At 41.8% G+C, this 21,306-nt stretch overlaps 1 protein-coding gene across 1 annotated transcript; it reads right to left on the reverse strand.

Moving 5' to 3' along the window:
* Positions 1 to 4,277: 4,277 nt before the first annotated feature.
* LOC138590929 (protein NLRC3-like) lies at positions 4,278 to 14,228 on the reverse strand. Its single transcript, XM_069661371.1, has 5 exons — positions 14,154 to 14,228; positions 13,706 to 13,854; positions 12,765 to 12,884; positions 8,314 to 8,549; positions 4,278 to 6,129 (listed from the first exon to the last, which is right to left on the reverse strand). The coding sequence occupies exons 2-5, from the start codon at positions 13,834 to 13,836 to the stop codon at positions 4,325 to 4,327; spliced, it is 2,292 nt and encodes a 763-aa protein (XP_069517472.1). The 5' UTR covers positions 13,837 to 13,854; positions 14,154 to 14,228; the 3' UTR covers positions 4,278 to 4,324.
* Between the last annotated feature and the right edge of the window lie 7,078 nt (positions 14,229 to 21,306).

The following is a 21,306-nucleotide window of genomic DNA, read 5'->3' on the forward strand; positions in this document are numbered from 1 at the left end:
AAAATAGCCTATGGTAAAATTGTGCAATTGTTTTTGAGCACAGGTTCAACAGTGCGCACACGCACACGGGTCACAGTGGAGCGTTGCTTCGGGTTGCTCAAGGGCAGGTGGCTCTGTCTTGGACCAGCGGGGGGAACGCTGCTGTATACCCCAGAGAAAGTGTGCGACATTATTTTGGCCTGTTCAGTTTTGCACAACATTGCATTAGTAAATGGAGTGCCTTTTGATGTGCCGGCGCAGCCAGAGGAGAACAATGCCCAGGGAACCGAGGCCAGCACAGCCTCCACTGGGGGCTATATGGAGGAGACAGGACCTCATCAATCGCTTTTAAAATGTAAAGTATACCTTAAACTTCTGCAAACGCGCTGCAGTATTTAATCAGTGATGTGATGAAGTATCCTAGGTGAAATTGGCTAAAGGCATACTAAACACAGACAATGGACAACATTTAGTCATTTAAACATTTTATTAAGGCTTTCGTTAATTTCTTTTAATGTGTTATTTATTGCCTCAAGTGTGCCGACAACTGAGGCAGCGCAGCACGGGGGGCGGAGGGCACGCGCTCGCTCTCTGCAGCCTGACTCTGTGGGTCTGGCTGAGTGGGACCGCTCTGGGGAGGAGAGCTGGCCGACATACTGCTGGTGCCTGGTTCTGAAACATTTAAACATACAATAAAAATATATACGCATGTAACATGTGTAAGCCTAATTATTTGTAAGAAATTTGTAAGTTATTGAGAATTTTAATCAAACCCCAGCCAGAGTCCGTTCCTGTACGGCAACGCTGTTGACTGCCTCCGTTATCCTCTTCCACACAGCGTTTTATGAGCTCCTTTAATTCCAGTTTTCAGACTGCCAAAAAGCACATCTTTGTTTTGCTCTACCTCAGATGTGAGGATGCCGATTAACATCTCGGAAAAGTTTCTTTTCTTGCCAGTGTTTCTTTTCTCCATGTTTGACCTGGGCGAGGCCTCCGAACCAGGAATATTTAAGGGCGTAACATGTTAATGACGGTCGAATTCAGCCGCCGCATTTATCAAGACCGGATCAATCGTACGCTGGGATTGGTCAGATACGAACGTTTCATAAATCACACGTGTGTCCTGTCGTAAGACCAATTCTGCGCTCAGATCTGCACCAGTTTTCACGCAAGATTGATAAATGAGGGCCATAGACTTTACTTGGACGGGCCGCGCAGGTGTATTAACAGACGCCCAAGTATATTTGGCGACCAATTTTAGCTTTTTTTTTTAAATTTTAATCCGAGAGAACGACGCCATCCGCGATCGATTAACTAGTGGCACTGGGCAACCTCCCCTCGCTCTAGCCTCACTCTGTGTGTTTCTCATGCTCTGTACCTGGCTCAATCAGTTCATCATAGTTTACAATAACGCAGCGCGGGCAGGACACACACGTTTAATCACGCAGATCTTTCTGTCTGTCTGTCACTTTTAACAGAGACTCCAGTCTGCTGTGTAGTTCATATATTTCCCTGATAAACACAGAGCTGTAGAGGAGCATCAGGCTTCATGATGGAACAAAGTTTTATCTCACGTTATCACTAGAGCCCAACCGAGATTGGATTTTTGGGGCCGATGCCGATTCCGATATTAGGGAGTAAAATATTCCGATATCGATATATCAGCCGATATACTCACATATGTTCAAAATGTATCTGAAATTAAAATATTAAAATTCCAAATCTGAAAAGTTATTGTCACATTTGTATGACATACAAAATTCTAATAAAATAGTGTTTCTGTAGCAACTTAAATCGCACTACAATAAAATATCAAATTAAATAGAAGTGAGTATAACACAAAAACACACAAAGTAGGAACAAAAGTGAGTTTCTTGTTTTTCCCACCTTCACACAGATAAAAGTCACTAAACAGACCAGCTCATTTGACAGACTGATACTGTTAATAATAGTAATAAAAGGCTTCATGAGCAGGATTTTCCATATTAAATATTCCCTCTTAATCAACATCATAATCCAGGAGAAGTGTGAGCTGGTGTCTGTATCTGCAGAGGATCTGCCCTTCGCCTGTGTTTCTATTCTTATTATTCTGCTCTGTTTGGGGCATTTTGGACGATCTATGGACTGTCTATCGCGGGGCAGAGGTCTGGAGCTCAGCCAACAGTCGGCAGGTCGGGACTCAAGAGACGTGTTAGCTTGTTATCTAAATCAGGGGTTCCCACACTTTTCCATGCCAAGGCCCCACAAAGTGCATTAGCTTCTGGCCGGGGACCCCCAAACCCACAGACAATGCTACAAAATATGTAATGAAACATCAACTTTTAGAATGTATTTTCTTACTTTTATTCACTATTCAATAATTATTACATTTGTTTAGCATAAGAAAATTATCAACGAACATCTTTTCAGCACTGTATATTCCCACTGAATAATAAACTTTTCACCAAACTTTTAAACACTCGTTGGAGAGGGTCTCCAGACAGAGGACGCATTTCGGGCAATCATGGCCATTTTTCTGTATTGCTGTAAAACCATACTTAATGTATGCTGCCTCATATTTTCGGATTTTAGTTGGCCATGAGTTCTTAGGTTTTTTTGCAGCAGAGTCCTCCATGGCATTGCTGTTGGTCTGCTCCTTCGGTCTATTTGTTGTCAAAAACCTGTCCATTTTGCACTAGCTAGCTACACGCAAGCTTGAGGAGCAGAGCAGCTTGATAACAACCGCCAGGTCTACACAGATTATGACGTCGTTATGACGTCGTCATGCCGAATTTGCAGCTGAATTTGAGAATCCAAGATTATGGCAGTTTACGTGTTGTACGGTTCAGGACAAATGGTTATTAAAAATTTTTTTTTTTTTTTTTTGCATTTTTTCTCTTATCTTCCCTCCAATTTTCTGAGGCTCAGCTGTGACGCGCACTCTGGCAGCGATAGGGACGTCCTCATTTCCCATCATGCCTGCCGCCTAGTGCTGACTGAGCAGTTTAAGTTGTTAAGTTTGCTATTTATGTTCTAAAACGCAAAAAATAATTTTTGTTACTGTAATGTGTCTGTTCAGAACATATGTTTTGCATATGGCATCTGTTAGTAATTGTCACTTTTGTGCTGGTTTATAGTTGTTACCACAAGTGATGAGGCTTTTACATTTGTTGACTTCAGCTGTATTTTAATGACAAGCACAAAGACCAAACTCTAGCTCTCATGCTGTCAAAATTATTAAAGCGCCCTTTACCTGTCAGGAGGTAACATGGCTTTCTCCTAGAGCACTGTTAAAATTGAAGTCATTCATATCGGAGAACCTGTACGCCAATATCGATATATCTGTGAATTGCAAATGTCAGCCGATTAAATCCGCTGACTGATAAATCAGTCGGGCTGTAGTCACCACTTCAGTCCGTGATCACCCTCTCCCCCTCTCACCGCTGCAAGTCTGCATCACAGTTTTTATTATATGATGTTTTTTGAAGTGTAATGAAGGTGAATGAGGCTCCATGTATATTAACAGGGCCAAAGGCTGTAATATATTTCATCAGAGTACCCCTCCCCCAATGAAAAACCTTTCCATTTTCAGCGTGGACGTCATCAATTACGTTGACTACTCGCCGCAGCCCTAGATATAAGTTTACAAAGTGCTTTGAAAACAGAAATACTGGATATATACAGAGCATCACAAAACAAAATAAAGTGCACTGTAGAAATAGAAAAAATAAAGTGGAGTGTGTTTGGTCCCCGAACATCCTCTGTCCTCACTTTGAAATGGATCCAAAACCAGTAACAGAAACATGACAGAAATAACTGCATGAAAGAAATTCTCTCTGTCTTCAGAAATCTGCTTTAGAAAATGAAACAGAACTTATTTGAAACTTTTAAGAATAGTGGTTATAGTCAGTGATTATATAGCACACCTTGTAGAATCTACTCATGTAGTAATAACTTTACTGATAACTGTTAAATACTGTTATATGTTGTGATTAAATGCTGCTGTGATAAAACCTCAACAACAAACTCTTAAATCCTTCATGTGTTTAAACAGGTTTGCATGTTGCCTTCATGAACCAATGCTGTATAGTAAAACAGTCAAATGTAACACATATTAGAAATAAATAGAACAGCTTTTCTTTCATGAACTTAACAGCTAGAAACAAAACTGACTGAAAAACAACATTTTTGCATTGAAAACTTTTGAAACAGCTCAAGAACGTCAGTGACAGAATACAAAAGACAATAGATTTATGAATAAACAAGTGGAACAGTATTTTAAGAGTAATGATAATTCTATAGTGTTGATATCTGAAGAACTAAACGACTTATTAACCCTGATTTAAAATGTTAATCACATCTGGACTTACCGAGCCTTTCTGCAGTTCCTCACAGCTGGAATCAGTCTCAGCCGTCCCTGCTCTGATGTGTTGTACTTCTGCAGGTCCAACTCATCCAGAACCTCCTCTGACATCTGCAGCATGTAGGCCAGAGCAGAGCAGTGGAACACAGAGAGTTCTTTCTCTGATCTGTTCTCTGACTTCAGGAACTCTTGGATCTCCTGATGTACTGAGTGGTCGTTCATCTCAGTCAGACACTGGAAGATGTTGATGCTTCTGTCAGGAGAGATATCATCACTGTTCATCTCCTTCAGGTTGTCGATGACTCTCTGGATGATTTTTGGACTGTTGTCTGTCCGGCCCAGCAGGCCTCCTAAGAGTCTCTGGTTGGACTTCAGAGAGAGGCCATGAAGGAAGCGAACAAACAGGTCCAGGTGACCACTCTTACTTTGAAGGGATTTCGTCATGGTGCACCTCAGAACGTCATCCAGGGATGAGTACGGTCTATCACAGATGTGTTTGTTCTCTTTTAGGAAAGCCTTCAGTACTTGTGTGTTGCGATGTGTGTAACAGTGGAACATGTAGACTGCAGCCAGAAACTCTTGAACGCTCAGATGAACAAAGCAGTAGACTGTTTTCTGGAAGATCACACACTCTCTTTTAAAGATCTCAGTACAAACTCCTGAGTACACCGAGGCCTCTGTGACATCCAGACCACAGCGCTCCAGGTCTTCTTGGTGGAACATGATGTTTCCTGTCTCCAGATGTTCAAACGCCAGCCTCCCCAGCTTCAGAAGAACTTCCCTGTCAGCCTCCATCAGCTCCTGAGGACTCACCTGATGTCCCTCATCATACTTCTGCTTCTTCCTCTTGGTCTGAACCAGCAGGAAGTGTGAGTACATGTCAGTCAGGGTCTTGGGCAGCTCTCCTCTCTGGCCTGTGGTCAACATGTGCTCCAGAACTGTCGCAGTGATCCAGCAGAAGACTGGGATTAGACACATGATGTGGAGGCTCCTGGATGTCTTCATGTGTGAGATGATTCTGCTGGACAGCTCTTCATCGCTGAATCTCCTCCTGAAGTACTCCTCCTTCTGGGAGTCAGTGAAGCCTCGGACTTCTGTTAACCTGTCAACACACGTAGGAGGGATCTGATTGGCTGCTGCAGGTCGGGAAGTTATCCAGACGAGAGCCTTGGGAAGCAGATTCCCCTCGATGAGATTCATCAACAGGACGTTGACTGATGACTCCTGTGAGACGTCAGACACAACCTGATTGTTGGTGAAGTCCAGTGAAAGCCTGCTTTCATCCAGGCCGTCAAAGATGAACAACAGTTTACAGACAGCGAGCGTCTCTGCTGTGACCTTCTGTAATGCTGGATGGAAAACATGGAGCAGCTTGAGAAGACTGTACTGCTCGTCTTTGATCAAGTTCAGCTCCCTGAAGGAAAGCAGAATCAGCAGACTGACATCTTGGTTTTCCGAGCCCTCTGCCCAGTCCAGAGTGAACTTCTGCACTGAGAAGGTTTTTCCAACACCAGCGACGCCGTTCGTCAGGACCACTCTGACGTCTCTCTGTTGGTCAGGTAAGGATTTAAAGATTTCGTGGCACTTGATTGGAGTGTCATGCAGGGTCTTCCTCTTTGAAGCTGTCTCAAGCTGTCTAACCTCATGTTGGGTGTTAACCTCTTCACTGTGTCCCTCAGTGATGTAGAGCTCAGTGTAGATTCTTTTGAGGAGGGTTCCACTTCCTGGTTCATCAGTTCCTTCAGTCACACGTTCACATCTCCTCCTCAGACTGATCTTATGTTGATCGAAAACCTCCTGCTGACCACCTTTCACAAAACAGAGAACAAAATGAGACGAAACAAGAACATTTGACAATCTGGTGATTATCTTGTTACTAAAAAAGATCAATATAAGAAAATATAAAGTGTTAAAGTTGAGTCCAAATCAGCCTCTGACTGTGTGTCAGTGAACGTGTTTGATTGACAGCAGAGAGAACAGGTTGATCCTCAGCAGCTCGTCTGCAGCGCTTCATCTAAACAGCTCACTGTGGCTGTTTCTTCATCACTGCAATATTTAAAACTGATGCACTGATAAAATCATGCAGACGATGTTCACATCTTGTTGTGTAGACCTTCTTTGAATGATTGGAACCACTAACAAAGCACTGACAATCTCTGTAACAAATACACTACATTTCCTATAGCTGCTGCAAAATAAAATCCTCCCGCTGGTAGGGCTGTCGCGGTGAAGGAATTTACCCTGCGGTGATTTAGGACGGCTCAACCGAGCGGTATGCGGTATTTTTTATTTTTTTATTTTTTTTATTAGCAAGGTAAGTATTACATGTTTGGTGAATAAAGTGTATAATCTGCAAAAAAATGTAGATTCAAAATGTTTACGCCGTCTAAAGTTACTGATAGGTCACGTGTTTCCGGCCTGGGGCGCAAGAATCTTTGTCCGTTGACTCTCGTTATAAGTTGCACATGCGCAGTTTGCTCCTCGTCAATACAAGAGATAGGAGTAGACAGGGCGCACATCACCAGCGCCCTGACAGCATTTATCCATCTAGCAGCAGCTGCTGAAACCACCAACCACTAGGTGGCAGGTAAAAGAGAGCGAGCATGAGTACGAGTCACACTGGGCCCAGGTGAACTTCAGAGGCTACCTACAGAGGTGAGATAGCAGCTGTGTGGTGTTGGTCTTTTATTGTTGTTATTGGTGTTTGTTTTTAATCGTAGTAGTGCTGTCTTGTCAGAAAAGTGGGCAACAGTAGACCCAAAATGATGTAATAGTCTAGTTTCAAGGATTCTTCATTTGTCATGTGCACAGAGATGCAAAGTAAAACATGCGGTGAAATAAAGGAGATGCTCAGTTACTGTGTATCAAAGGGATCAATAACATAACAGTGAGATCAGCAAATAGAAAAGATAAAATAGAGTACAATTAAATAATATAAAATTACTAATGCAAGATGAAGTGTCTCAGTATGGAGTCAGGCCACCACAAGCCTCCAGAACAGCTTCAGTGCTCCTTGTCAAATCTCTTTATATAAACACAGGGGGGATAAACGGTGTTTCACTGCTCATACTGGATAATATTTAGCCTAAGTTTATTCTGTTTACACATTTTATTTCATTTTCAGATGATTTATTGAACATGGGGTTTCAAGTAGGCAAGCTACGATATTAAAAAGTCCTCCTCCTACCCGCTGGTTTACTGATAGAAAACTTTCATGTGAAGCAGCAGCAACAGGAAATGTTTATATCAGACAGAAACCTCAGGAGCTGAAAAATTAAACCAAAACAGAAGTGCCAAAAACAGTTGAAGTTCCCATAATGACCACTTGAGGCTGGCTCCAAAAGTGAGTCAATCCCCACAGACCCCATGTTAAAATCCCCAACTTTACAGCAGAAATAAACATGTTTACAGCCTGGGACTAAAAACGTTTTGTTCTCTACAGCTCATTTCGTTATGACATCTGAATGAGGGTCATCTTTATTTGACTCAGCCATTTTAATTATATTTAGACTTATAATTTTGCGTTATTAAGGGCCTGAACTCTTTGAGTGACAGGTGGATGCCGTTTGCTGCCTGCTGGGCGTCAGCTTAGCCTCAAAATTGTTGTCCACAAACAAAAGCGGTGACATCACGGTGGCTACGTCCCTCTTCTTATATACAGTCTATGGTGAACAGCAGCAGTTTAAAAGTTCTTCCTGATGGAGAACAAGCAGCATGCTGATATTTTAAGCAAAGACAGGGGGCGCTACAATAAAATCACAACATGTTAAATATACATTTGTTTTGGGTTCAGATTTTTCCTCAAAGGAGAACACGGGACGAGTGACACAGAGCAGATATGTATGCTGGAGCAGAACACATCAGTTCATTTGTAATGGTATTTATAAAGATCTTAATGTTGGTGCTGAATGACACAACAAATGTCTCTGTATTAAAACAACAAGCCGTGTTTTCAGACACGATGACATCAGCAGACTGATGGACGGTCTTACTTTGGAAAGTGCTGGTCTCACTGGCTGTCTGCAGTCCAGGTGTTGTTCTGGATCTTTCTTCACACTGGGGACAAGAGGAGTCTCCTGATGAACCAGACTGGTCCCAGTATGAGGTGAGGCACTGTCTGCAGAACCAGTGTCCACAGCTGGTAGTGACTGGATCCTTCAGGACGTCCTGACACACAGCACAGCAGGACGGCTGCTCCTCCATAGAAACATGACTCCTCTTCTTCTCTCTGTGAACACATTTCTTCATGACTAAAATGATTTGTTGAATTTGGTAGAAAAATATCACCATGTGATCGACACTGTCTAGAAGCTGTGATAGCTCACGGAGAGCAGTAAAAGTGTTTGTCATTAATTAACTGCTTTCCTATCAGACAGTCTTATTAAACATTGTGTGATCTGCCTGTAGTTTGTTATTAATACAAACTCAACACTTCCTGCAGCTGCTTCACAGTAAAAGCCTTCCATTAAAGACAGCTGATTATGTGCTTCACTGTTTTACAGTCACTGTGGGCGGCTCAGCTTGAGTCACTTATGTTTGAACTGAGGTCAGAAGTGGCCTAAATTAAACTGAGGTCGAGCAGCAGGCTCAGACACACAGCATGTCACAGAGGTGTCACAGGTTCAAGTCCAGACAGGTGCCTTTGTTTTCAGTCTCTTTATGTCTTCTGTAGTACTGTCACAAATACAATGATGTCAGTGTGCTGCAGTGTTTCATATGAGATGTTTGTGTCTTTCTCTCTAGTTGAACAACAACACTCACTGAGTCTCAGAGCCTGCTGTGCTCCTCGTCCAGAATAAACACATTTAAACACGTGGGAATTTTCAAGGGATCATCAAGGGGGTAACTTGTCTAAAGTTAAATTTATATGGGGGGGCAATTTAGTTTATGACGTTGACTTGGTGAACCCCGGTTTCCCCTGATTTCCCCCTAGAGAGCAGAGAAGGATCATCTTATCTTGCTGATGAAGGCCATGTGGCTGAGTGAAGTACCATGTGGGGATGGGGTAGGGGGTTGTTGATGTTGTATATAAGCTTGAACACTGCAACAGCAAGGGAGAGAACTTTCGCACTTCTCTCCATGCTGCATGTAAAATGTAAGTAAAGAGACTTGATTCATAACACTGAGTTTGCTTGTTCTTCACAAATTATCTTCAGGAGGAGAATTGCCCTCACATTTGGTGTCAGAAGTGGGATGGACATGTCGCTGATCGACTCCTGAGTCTGGACTGAGGGTAAACTGCCGGCAGGGGTCTTTTTTGAGACTCAGGGTGACCTCCCCACAAAAAAGGGTGATAGGAACCCGCCTGAAGTCAGACAAGGGTTTCGAACAGTGGATGCTCCATCTATTTTTATGGGGGTGAGTACGATGTTATGAATCATTTTCTCGATGGTAACTGTGTAATTGTTGTGTGATAGGACAACTGTTTCCTTGTAATTCCTTTGTGGTATTGGAAACTAGTTTCAGCGTAATTCCAGACAAGCGGTTGTGAAACTAACGTATGGTTGTATTTCTCTGATGGATTTCCTTGGGGGAGCAGAGCCCGTTGGCATGTAAATCCTTTGTGGTATTGTAGACCAGTTCTATGTAATTCCGGAAAAAAGGTTGTTAGAACTGACAAGGGGAATCAAGAAAAAAAAAAAGATTAGATAATCCTCACAGAAGTTAAATATGTTTGTTGGAACATAATGATATTACAGTAATTTAACACATTATAAGGGTATAGCACATTGTGATAAAATGGGCGTATGATTGAAAAATCTATGAAATATATAAAGAATAAACTTTGTGGTTGCTCATTCAGTGTCTAGTACATATTCATGTGTACTACAGGGGTGCGTTGCTCGGAACGAATGTGTCGTACAAACCACCTGGCTGAATAAGTTACCCAAAGGTAGTGTATGCTTGATAAGATCCAACCATACTTGTATGGGAAGATCAGTGTGACTGTGTTTTTTGTTGTGTGGATGATAAGCCCATTGAACGTGCAAGCATATCTGTCCTACTGAGTCAGTTACCTGACCTTCTTTCAGGTCCTGTTAAATTGATGGTAGACAAATGAGGAAAAATGTGGTTGAGGATGTTTCACTCTGGCACTATATAATACAGGGTTTTTTCCTTTAGTATGCACATTGAATATGGTTAGAAGAAAGAGAAAAGGGAAAGAAAGTGGGGAAGAAACAGATGGATTGGCAAGGTTTCCAAAAGTGGGCAAGGATGAAAGTGTATGTAGAAAACAGAGAGAGATAAGCAAATGTAGGGTAAGAGATAGGGCTCTCCTGCCTCCATATGCTGTTTCCATTCCTGCAGGCCTCCTGGTAACGAGACACATCCCCCAACAGCTGATCAGACTCATGATGAGCCTGAGCGGGAGGGGGGAAAGGGCAACAGTATGACCAGTCCAAACTTCATTTGATTGTTTGATTGTTGGTTGCGGAGCTAAGGGACAAAGGGACTGTGCAAACAACTGCTCATGATGATGTGTCTAAATCTCAAGCCAAGGCCAACAGGAGGAGCGCACACAGCCACTGAGATCCAGAAGTGGTGGTGGACAGTCCATGGCAGCGACTGTTAGGACACACGTCCTGCATGCTGAGAGACAGAAGGAGATGGGGTCCACATCAAAGACTTCAAGGAAAGTATGGCTGCAAGCTGAGGTGTTACAGATGTGAAGGTTTTGGCCACATGTCACATGATTGGACTTGTTGTTCACTCCCAGGATTGCTGTTGACACAGCCATAAGAGACAGCGGAGGCAGGTCAGAGCATTGAGCCGAACACACACACACACAGGCATCAGTGACACTTATAAACAGGTTTATAAGTAGCTTATCAATGTGCCATTGCGGAATGCCCTAATTCACATCCTTGTCTTTCACAGGTGTAAGCAAAACACATGTTGGTTTTCTGTGATTGATTTGGCAAATGCATATTTAGCATTCCTGTTTGTCCTGACTCAAAGTTCTGGTTTGCTTCCACATTCAATGCTAAGTGTTATATATTGAAAGCCAATGTGTGGCAGCACACTTGTTCAGCATGTTGATGACCTCTAGTGTGTTTTCCCTACACAAGAGTATCATCAAGCTGACACAGTGTTGTTGCTGCAGTTTGTTGTGCGATCAGTGGGTTATCTTTTCTTTCTAGGCATAGCAGGCTAGTGCCGACCATGGATTTTTGATTTTGTGGAGATCTCCCGACCCATGTATGACATGACTCATGGAAAAAAAAAATGACTTGACTTGACAGAAACAGCATTGACTGACTTAAGAAAGTTGTATTACTCTCAGACTAATAAGGATTGGACTTCAAACGTCCTCATATACTTACCCACCACACTGCAAACTGATCCACTTGCATTCAAAAGCCAAACTGATTTCATTTATACTGATATGCATACACCCGACCCATCAAAGGAGGGCGGTAATGGACTAATGTTACTAAGGGTGCAAGAGGACACAGAGGGAAGTGGCATTGGCATGTCACCACCGCAGGGTCCGGAGACCCCAGAAGAAGAAGTGTATAAATTGTGTCAAAAGAACTGTTTTAGTTGAATGGTGCTATTGTTGGTATACTCTTTTCTTTGGTGTTATTTGTAGTGTAATTGTAGTAATTGTAGTTTATTGTGGTGTATTGTGTTTTTTCTTTTTTGAAAAGTCTTACAGTTTAACTCAAATTGAATGTGTGATGTAAAATGTTTAATACAATTCCCAATATGATATGTTTACACTTTGTGTCAAAAGGAGGGAATGTGGGAATTTTCAAGGGATCATCAAGGGGGTAACTTGTCTAAAGTTAAATTTATATGGGGGGGCAATTTAGTTTATGACGTTGACTTGGTGAACCCCGGTTTCCCCTGATTTCCCCCTAGAGAGCAGAGAAGGATCATCTTATCTTGCTGATGAAGGCCATGTGGCTGAGTGAAGTACCATGTGGGGATGGGGTAGGGGGTTGTTGATGTTGTATATAAGCTTGAACACTGCAACAGCAAGGGAGAGAACTTTCGCACTTCTCTCCATGCTGCATGTAAAATGTAAGTAAAGAGACTTGATTCATAACACTGAGTTTGCTTGTTCTTCACAAATTATCTTCAGGAGGAGAATTGCCCTCACACACATGAAGTCTTTTCTTTACGTTTTCTAACCACATTGTAACTGCAACAAGTTTCTGATTGTTCCTCCTGTTCTTACTTTATTTACATATATCCCAGCATGCAATGAAAGTAACACTTCATAACACAGAAAACTCAGCAACAATAATCACTAAATTATTATTTTATGATATGATTATATTATTCTCAAACTCAGAATATATCCACCTTAGTTTGAAACAGTTTCTGCAGTAATAACTCTGCACCATGAATATAAATCTATTAGCAAAACATTTAGTATTCATCCTCAATGCATCGTCGTCTGTCAGGTCAGTTTACAGTAACAACAGTCTCTTACTTTGTGTCTGAGGGTCCAGGTTCATTACTGAAGAGTGGAGGATGACCTTTGGACCGGTCACTCTTCAGAGACAGACAGCTGGATACTGCAGACTCTGCTCTCTGTCTGTTGGGCTGAACTCTGCAACACACAAGATGTTTTTATTTATATCACATGAGTCCTTGATAAAATCTTCAATTCTACTGCTGCTGTTGATAAATAGGAGATTGAAAGGTTTGTATTATTCTTCTTAGATTAGTTGACAGCTGTTTAAGGTGACTGACAGCTGTCACTGATACTAAGAGGAACAAATGAACTGAAATGAATCATATAAATGTTTTGTTGTATAACAGTAACAACAGTTATAATAATTGTTTCACCTCAGCAGTAGATAACAGTTTACTCTGTCCACTAGTTAGAGTACATCTTTCCTCCAGATGGCAACTGACAGCAGCCATTTAGTGTCCTGATAACATTTCGTCACCATGTTTTACACAAGCAGTGAGTTAAAGATAAGACAAGTCAACTGTCCCAGAGGGAAGTTCACCCTGGGTAACAGAGCTGCACACAGACACAGCTGCAAACAACTTTAAACTACATGTAACCAACAGTCGTACACTAAAGACAAAACAACAAACCAGAAAAATAAATATCATAAAGATATGTTTAATATTGCACAAACCAACACAATATTCTGAGTAAAAACATAAAAAATTAATGAAACATTTGAAGCAGATTTTGAACAGTAATGAATCCTATATTTTCTGGAGGTATAAATTCTGAAATGGAGATTTCAAGTGTTTTCCTGCAGGAAAATCATCAGAAGTTTGTGGATATAAAACAGTTTTTTTTGTAGAACAGTTTCTGCATCATTAATATAAATCTATAAGCAAAGCATCTAGTACTCATCGTCAATGCATCGTCGTCTGTCAGGTCAGTTTACAGTCACAACAGTCTCTTACTTTGTGTCTGAGGGTCCAGGTTCATTACTGAAGAGTGGAGGATGATCTTTGGACCGGTCACTCTTCAGAGACAGACAGCTGGAAACTCCAGACTCTGCTCTGTCCTCCTCTTCCTCCACACAAACACTCATCTTATTGAGAAAAACACGCTAGAACGAGAGAACAGGAAGTAACACACACACACACACACACACACACACACACACACAGTATACAGTTTAATAAAACCAGTCAGCGCTCCACCTGTTCAGTGTTCTTTATATCTCTGCTTGTTTTCGTGAGTTACTGACGGTTTAATGTAACTTATTCAGCCAATCAACACTTTGTGTCCACAGATGAAACAAACTTTCGAATTTACTCGAAGTTCTCTTTCCTCTACAGTCCACAGGTGGAAAAGTGACTCAGAGACTTTAACAGTCAAATGATACAAATGTTAATTAACACTCACCCTGCCTCAGCCTTCAGTTTTGTCTCCTGCTGCGCCATCGATTCAAAATGGTGGAGTCTGCTCCGTCGTGAAGTGACTGAACACTTTCACTTTCATGTTCCAGTCCTGTTGAGCCTGTATCCCGTGATCAGGTTGCTCCTCCCCTCTCCATTTACAGGAAATATGGTGAGTCGATGATGTTTCATGAACACACTTCAAAGCTGCCTCAGAAAGACGTGTTCAGAATAGAGTTGAAATCTTTCACACAACATTAAAAGAAGGCATAGGTGATCAATTTAAGAACCGTGCACTGAACTGGATGAAAGACTTGAAGCTGATAATTCATGGAATGATGAATGGAAAAATACTCGCTGTACTGAAAACAAACAAATGCAACTTAAAATACTAAACAGATATTATTACATTCCTTCACAGTGGTGCAAAATGGGCGTAAGAGATGATGGTAAATGTGTTAAATGTGGTGCTACTGAAGGAACTCTGCATGTTCTGCTGTGGGAGTGCAAAGAGTTAAAGATCTTTGGGATGGCGTTACAAAGCAAACGACAACTTACATCAATATTGACGTTCCACTCACGCCAGAGTCATGTATACTGGGAGATTTGCATGACTTCAGTAGAGACTCTAGAAGAATCGAATCTCGTCTTTTCTCATGTAGCACAAGTAACTATTCATGAAAATAAAACATATTATTTGCACTTATTAAGAAAGAGGCACCACCTTCTAAGGGAGGGAATTAAACACATTGAATTTTGGTAATAATCAATGTCATTATCTGTTTGTAAGTTCAGAATGTTTATTTATATTGAAATGATGACAGAGCTGATTTTTGTTACCTCCAACTGCCACCACAGATGGTTACGGGTTAGGTAGCTAAGCTAACAGGTTAGCGCAGTGGGTCTGAGGCCGGCTTAGTGCTCTGAAACATTGAGGACAAATTCCTTGACACTCCGGGTGGGATCAAGCTACTGGAACCAGAATAACAGAAACACACCAAGTCCTTTCAATAAGCATATCTCACGCTCGGCATGCGAGCTAACAGGGGTGAAGCCCTGATACTGTCTTCTACTAATGCTGTGGATGACAGGCCCACCTGCTCTGAGTACACCGGCACCACTTGGACAGGCGACTCACTGACAGGGTCCAGTCTATTATTAATATAACAAAACATACGTGTCAGTATTAACTCAGTGTCTCAGTCAGCCAAGGTTTGTCTGTTTATTTTAATTCAATGGTGAACCTCCGGTATATTTCCACATCACACGGGGAACCATAAAAAAGCAGCATAAATAACTACTTATGAAACTTTAAATTTCACTCATGAAGAAAGAGGCACAAGTTTCAAAGGAGTGAATTTAATCAAATAGAACTTTAATAACAATCAATCTCATGATCTGGGTTGCGAGTCAGAAAGAATTGATTGTTAGTTTCTGCTTGGAAAAATAAAACAGGCAACGACTACGGCTAACTTCTCCTGCAGCTGATCAACAGTTGCATTCCTTCCATTTCTTCTATTCATTTATCTTTTATTTATTATTCCCACACATTTTTTATTTCTTTATTACAAAAACAGCAACACAGAAAGTAGGCCCGATGACATTTCCAGCAAGCTAGCATTGTTACAGTTGGGACGCCAGTTTAGCTCAGCGGTTTAATCACACGTCCCATGTACAGAGGCTACAGTCCTCGATGCACGGGCCCGGGTTCGACTCCCACCCTCGGCCCTTTGCCGCGTGTCATCCCCACTCTCTCTTCCCCTGTTTCCGACACTATCCACTGTCCTCTCTCCTTCAATAAAGGCATAAAAAATGTGTTGTTTAACTTGAGGAACTACTTAAAATCACCTTTATTCTGCAACAGAGGCAATATTTTTGAATCCACATGTTCACAGGAGTTCTTGCAGACCTTTCGGAGCAGCAGTGAGTGTTGCTCTGAAAGGTCTGCAAGAACTCCTGTGAACAAGACTTGCTGGCTTTTTCAGAGATGACAGTTTGAAATGCTGTGAATTAGTATTTAATGTGTGAGAAGTTTGTTTGATGTGTGTCTGTGTGTAATGCTGCAGCCCTGTTATGTTTAAGGACTCAGGGGAAATGGAGTTGTTCATCACAAAGCTGACACACTAACCAAAGTCCTCATTCTAAGTGAGACGACCAGGTGTTGAGATTTCAGTGACAGTGATAGATTCTGGTTGATCTCAGATTACAGACAAAAGACGACAAGAACGTGTTCACGTGTAGAGAAACCCAGAGAGGATTTCAGAGCTGATCCTAGAACTAACACTGATCTGTTTGTGGTGGCAGATACTTCTATCATTAATCTAAGAAGTTAATAAATACAAAGAGGACAATTCAGATTTATTTTGATGTTCATGTCAAGAATAAAAATAAAAGTTGGTTTACGTTTTGACTCAAACAATAAGAGAAGAATCAGATCCGGATTGAAGAAGAACAAGAACCAACAAAGAGAACCCAAACTGATCAAACTGTATGTGGAGCTTTAAATAGTATTAAAGGAAGTGATGACATCATGTTCTCAGTACCAAAAATACTCTGTTAAGGTTAAGCACCTGCCTTCTCATTGTGACTTTATTAAAGTACAAAAGACTTGAATTTCAAAGTAAAAGTACTCACAGGGCAGTGTTGTGTTCTTATGTTAGTGGATCATTATTGTTGATATATCATAATGTAGGAGTTACTTTATTGTTGTAATTTGTCCAGGTAGAGTTCGGGTGGATTTTATCTGAACTAATGCATCATATGTTAACTGATCACATGTTTGTATTTAAAATGTTCATCTATGAAGTAACTTGAAAGTAGAGCTTTGAAATAAACGTAGAGGAGTCAAAAATACAACACTTCCTGCTGAATTTATTGGGCACAAGCACCAAGTAGATGTTCTCAGGTAAAGTTCAAGTCCCTCAAAATCTCCAAACAGCTCCTTAAGGGGAGACAAGAGGAGAAAAGTGGATGTGAAGAGGTTAATAAAACGTCAAAGCTTCCTGATATTTCTGTTGATGTTTCTGAGTTGTGTCCGTGTCACAGGTTTGATCCCAGTTTGTCTCCCTGTGTGTCTGTCTGAGTGCAGAGAAGACAAAAACACACTGATGTTTATGTCTCGGCTCGTTGTTGGTGCAGCGGCGCCACCTGCTGTCCACACCAGCAAACCTCCAGCTGAAGTCAGACGAGCTCTCTGTCTGTTCTTAAATCACACATCCTTCATGCTCTCTGCTGTGTGTGGGATGTTTCTGTGTTTTGTGTCACATATCTTGTGTTGTTCTGTGTGTGACGCACCCAGAGAAGTGATTTGTGAGCCTCAAGGACAAAATTCTATACGGAGAAAACACAAAACATTTCTTTATTATTTACTCAGGTTTTGCTTTTAGTTTCATCTTTTTCCTTTTGAGCGGCTGCAGGATTTTATTTTGTACTTTGTAATTCCTCTCAACTACATTTATAAAAAAGGTTTTCTTACTGCAGATCAAGTTTCAGACACTAAATATATCATGAGTTTAAACAATACATTTATAGCTTTCAGTCTGATATTATGAATGATGACAAAATAACTTTGACAGGGGTCATTACTTTAACTGCAAATACGTCGTACATTTAACCAAGAAACAAAGTAAATGCAGGGCTTTTATTAGAGGTTAGATATTTGTACGTTGTGGAATTGCTACATTTGCTAACTGCTCGGGACGAGTTACTATGTTCCAGCCCCCCTGCTCGGCCATCTCTCCACATGCTGAGGTCAAAGCAGTCAAGGCCCAAAGCAACATAAGGTTAAAGTTCAGGCTTTTTATTCGTAAAATAAAAAAGGGTTTGATCAAAGCAAATAACTAAATCAGGCACATTAAAGGAGATATAGGGCCCTTTAAAAGAGGTCAACACAACTCGACTAAAAACGTGTCTGTATCCAGCCTGGACGGTGAGTGTCGGAGAGGGAGTCAGAGCAGGAGTCGGAGCGTGGGAATGAAAATGAAGACACTTCAGGATATATATGTGGCGAGGGTGGTGGGAACAGTCAGTGAGAATTAGAAAGGTGGACAACGCCACCTGGGGACTTGCACCCCAGGAAGGACCAAAGCTTTAACTACTATTCTTTTACATTAATAAAGCACACAGATTCGTAACGCAGGAGGCAGAGACGTGTTTTCAAAAGAAATCAAATATTTGATTGAATTCATCAAAGATAAAAACACTAAATAAGATGGGACTGGAGCTGTGGGGAAGGAAACAGATGGCTGGACAAGTTCAAAGCTAAACCAAACTAATGAGAATTAAAATGATTCTTTATTATAACAGAATCTAAAAAGGACGATTACAAAAGTTAAAATATAGAGTGACCTTAAAATAGTGAAGCTGCCAGCCCAAAATTAAACTAAACAAAACTGAGCTGAGGCCACGAGTGGAGAGGCAGACTACACTGGAGAGCGCAGGGGTGCTACCACTGACTCACCTCATGTGAAACACAGCAAACCTCACAGTAACGATGGTGCAGTCTGTTGGCGTCCCAGTGCTCTTAACTGGCATGCAATAGGTGCAGGGACCTCACCATGGGTGCCTCGTCTCCCAACAAAGTGACTCTCAGCTCCTGTAAGAAAAAGAACTAATACAAAAAGAATTAACAACCAAACAGAAGAAACACAACAAACACAGTTGGTTAAAAGGCAAAGTAACTCGAATAAACCCACTGATGAAGAAAATGTTTGAAACTATTCCTCAAAGAAATCAACAAGACAGTATAAACAAACAGTTACTCAAACCAAACTAATAAACTAAGGCAAAAAGAGCAAAACAACAAATCTAACCACGTATCATAAGCCGGCGAAAACCAAGAATGAAAAAGGGGCAAAGCAATGAGTATAAAAGGGCAAAAACAGCAGCAGTATTATGGTAGAGCAGCCGAGAATGAAACACTAAACATGAACCAGGCTCGTACTGCTGCCATTTAAATACATGCTGAGCCACCCTACTCACCACCATGAGGCTTCACGAGGGATTATTCAGCAAGGGCAGGGAACCACGGGCCAGAGCACGCTAAGTCACACTGTAAAGCTAAAACAAAAACATCTCATTAAAAACCTGTTTAAAAAGAAACTACAACTCAAATGGGATTGTGACATACCTGCAGCAACACCAACAACACAACAGCTCGCCAGACAGGAGCAAGAGCGACTTCACAAGGCAGTACCTTATATTATCTGATTAGTGTGTCGGTGGAGGAGGAGTCAGGTAAGGGGCTGCGTTCAAAGCTGCCCTGAACATGAAACAATGTTCTTACCGCATGTAAATAAAAAAGAAAAGGAAAAAGGACAGTATTTCAAGTGATGGCAGCCAAACGATGAGGAAGGATGATGTGTATGTGGTTGGAATGATCGCTGTAACCCAAACAAACAGGATTTTCAAGGATCTACATGTGGTAGGAAAGTTTGTTGGAGAAAAAGTCAGATCTGTTAGGATAACGAGAAGTGGGATGGTTATCATTGAATGTATGTCGAAGCAGCAGAGAGATAAAGCTCTGAAAACACAAACATGTGAGGACTACAGCAGTGTCACCTGCTTCCCACATGGAGCAGAGGTCAGGAAGAAGGGGGTGCTAAGTGGCGTGCCTCTGTCTGTTGAGGTGGACTCTTTTTTGGATCTTCCAGGAGTGTGTGAAGCAAGACGAATGACAAGATGTGGAGAAGGAGAGACGGAGGACACTACATCAGTGTGTTTGTCTTTAGAAGGAGAATTGCCTGAGAGAGTGTATCTTGATTACGTGTGCTACAGAGTGAGGCCGTATGAGAAAGCTCCTCTCAGGTGCTCCTGCTGTCAGGAGGACGGACATGTTGCTGCTGTGTGTAGAGGAATCAGAAGATGTGGGGAAAACAACTGTTATGACAGTAACTGTAAAGTAGAGAAAGATCAGGCAACGTGCCTTCACTGCAAGGGAAATCACTTCACAGGGTGTACACAGTGTCCAAAAAGACTGAAGGAGGAGAGAGTGAATAGGATCAGAGCTGAGAGGGGACTGTCACACGCTGAAGCTGTGAGAAGGATGGAGAGAACTGATGAAGTGATGGCTGTGCAAAAGGAAGAGGAGACAGTTGAGTCTGGGTTATAGAATGGGATATGTCATGAAAGGGGATCACGTTGGGTGGACAATGTCAATATTTTACAGTGTAAAACTGAAACAATCCAGTAGGTGGTGGTGATGTAATGATTATGGATTGTGGAGAAGAAGAAAGCAGGAAGGAGACACAGCAGCAGGTAACTCAAAGGAAAAGAGAAAATAATTCATAGAATCTAATTAAAGCAATGACAAAGCAATGTACATTTTTGTGTACTATCACACGTGCTGTTCAAAATCTCAGAGCTGAACTTCCTCGAGGCAGGATGGGTGGAGTAACTCACATGCTGTGTTCCAAATGCAGTACTATACTAGCAGTACGTCCTGATTTGGCCAACATGTAGTATGCACTATGCAAACAAAAGCAAAATGTGCAGTATGCCAAAAATACCCGGATGTCGTACTGAATCGGAGAAAATCTCTAGTATGCATCGGACCAGTCTACCTCGCCTACTGTATCCCACAATGCAGAGCGCTGGAATGTCATAGCAGCAGTTGAAATGATGGACAGCAGCAGCATTCCAGCAGCAGGGGGCGCGATAGCTAAAGAAGCGGCGGTTATTGTTTACTTCCGCCTGGCTTAGCATACTGCAAAATGAATTTGAAAAGCTCCTCCATACTACATACTACCGCCGAACGCAGTATGCAGTATATCATGTAGTGTGTAGTATACAGTTTGAACACAGCCACAGTCATGGCAGAGTTCAGAGGTCATATAAGGGCTGGGTGTGATCATCGTATGTCCCTTTGTCTGTGACCATGCTGAAACTGCACAGGCTCTCATGATATCACACATTGATTACTGCAGCTTCCGACTGGCAGGCCTTGCTGCATGCACATTCAAACCTCTGCAGATGATCCCGAACGCAGCAGCGCGACTGGTCTTCAATCAACCCAAAACAGCACATGTGACTCCACAGCTCAAATCTCATCCAGGGCTACACTCTGTCCCGCCCACTACGCTCCGCCAATGAAAGGCGCCTGGTACTCCCATCACAACAGGGCCCTAAGTCTCTAACTAGACTCTTCTCCTCTGTCGCCCCCC

Source organism: Semicossyphus pulcher, unplaced genomic scaffold (assembly GCF_022749685.1).
Source record: "Semicossyphus pulcher isolate SPU_LCO1_2020_fin unplaced genomic scaffold, fSemPul1.0.p SCAF_14, whole genome shotgun sequence".
In the NCBI taxonomy this organism is placed as follows: Eukaryota; Metazoa; Chordata; class Actinopteri; order Labriformes; family Labridae; genus Semicossyphus; species Semicossyphus pulcher.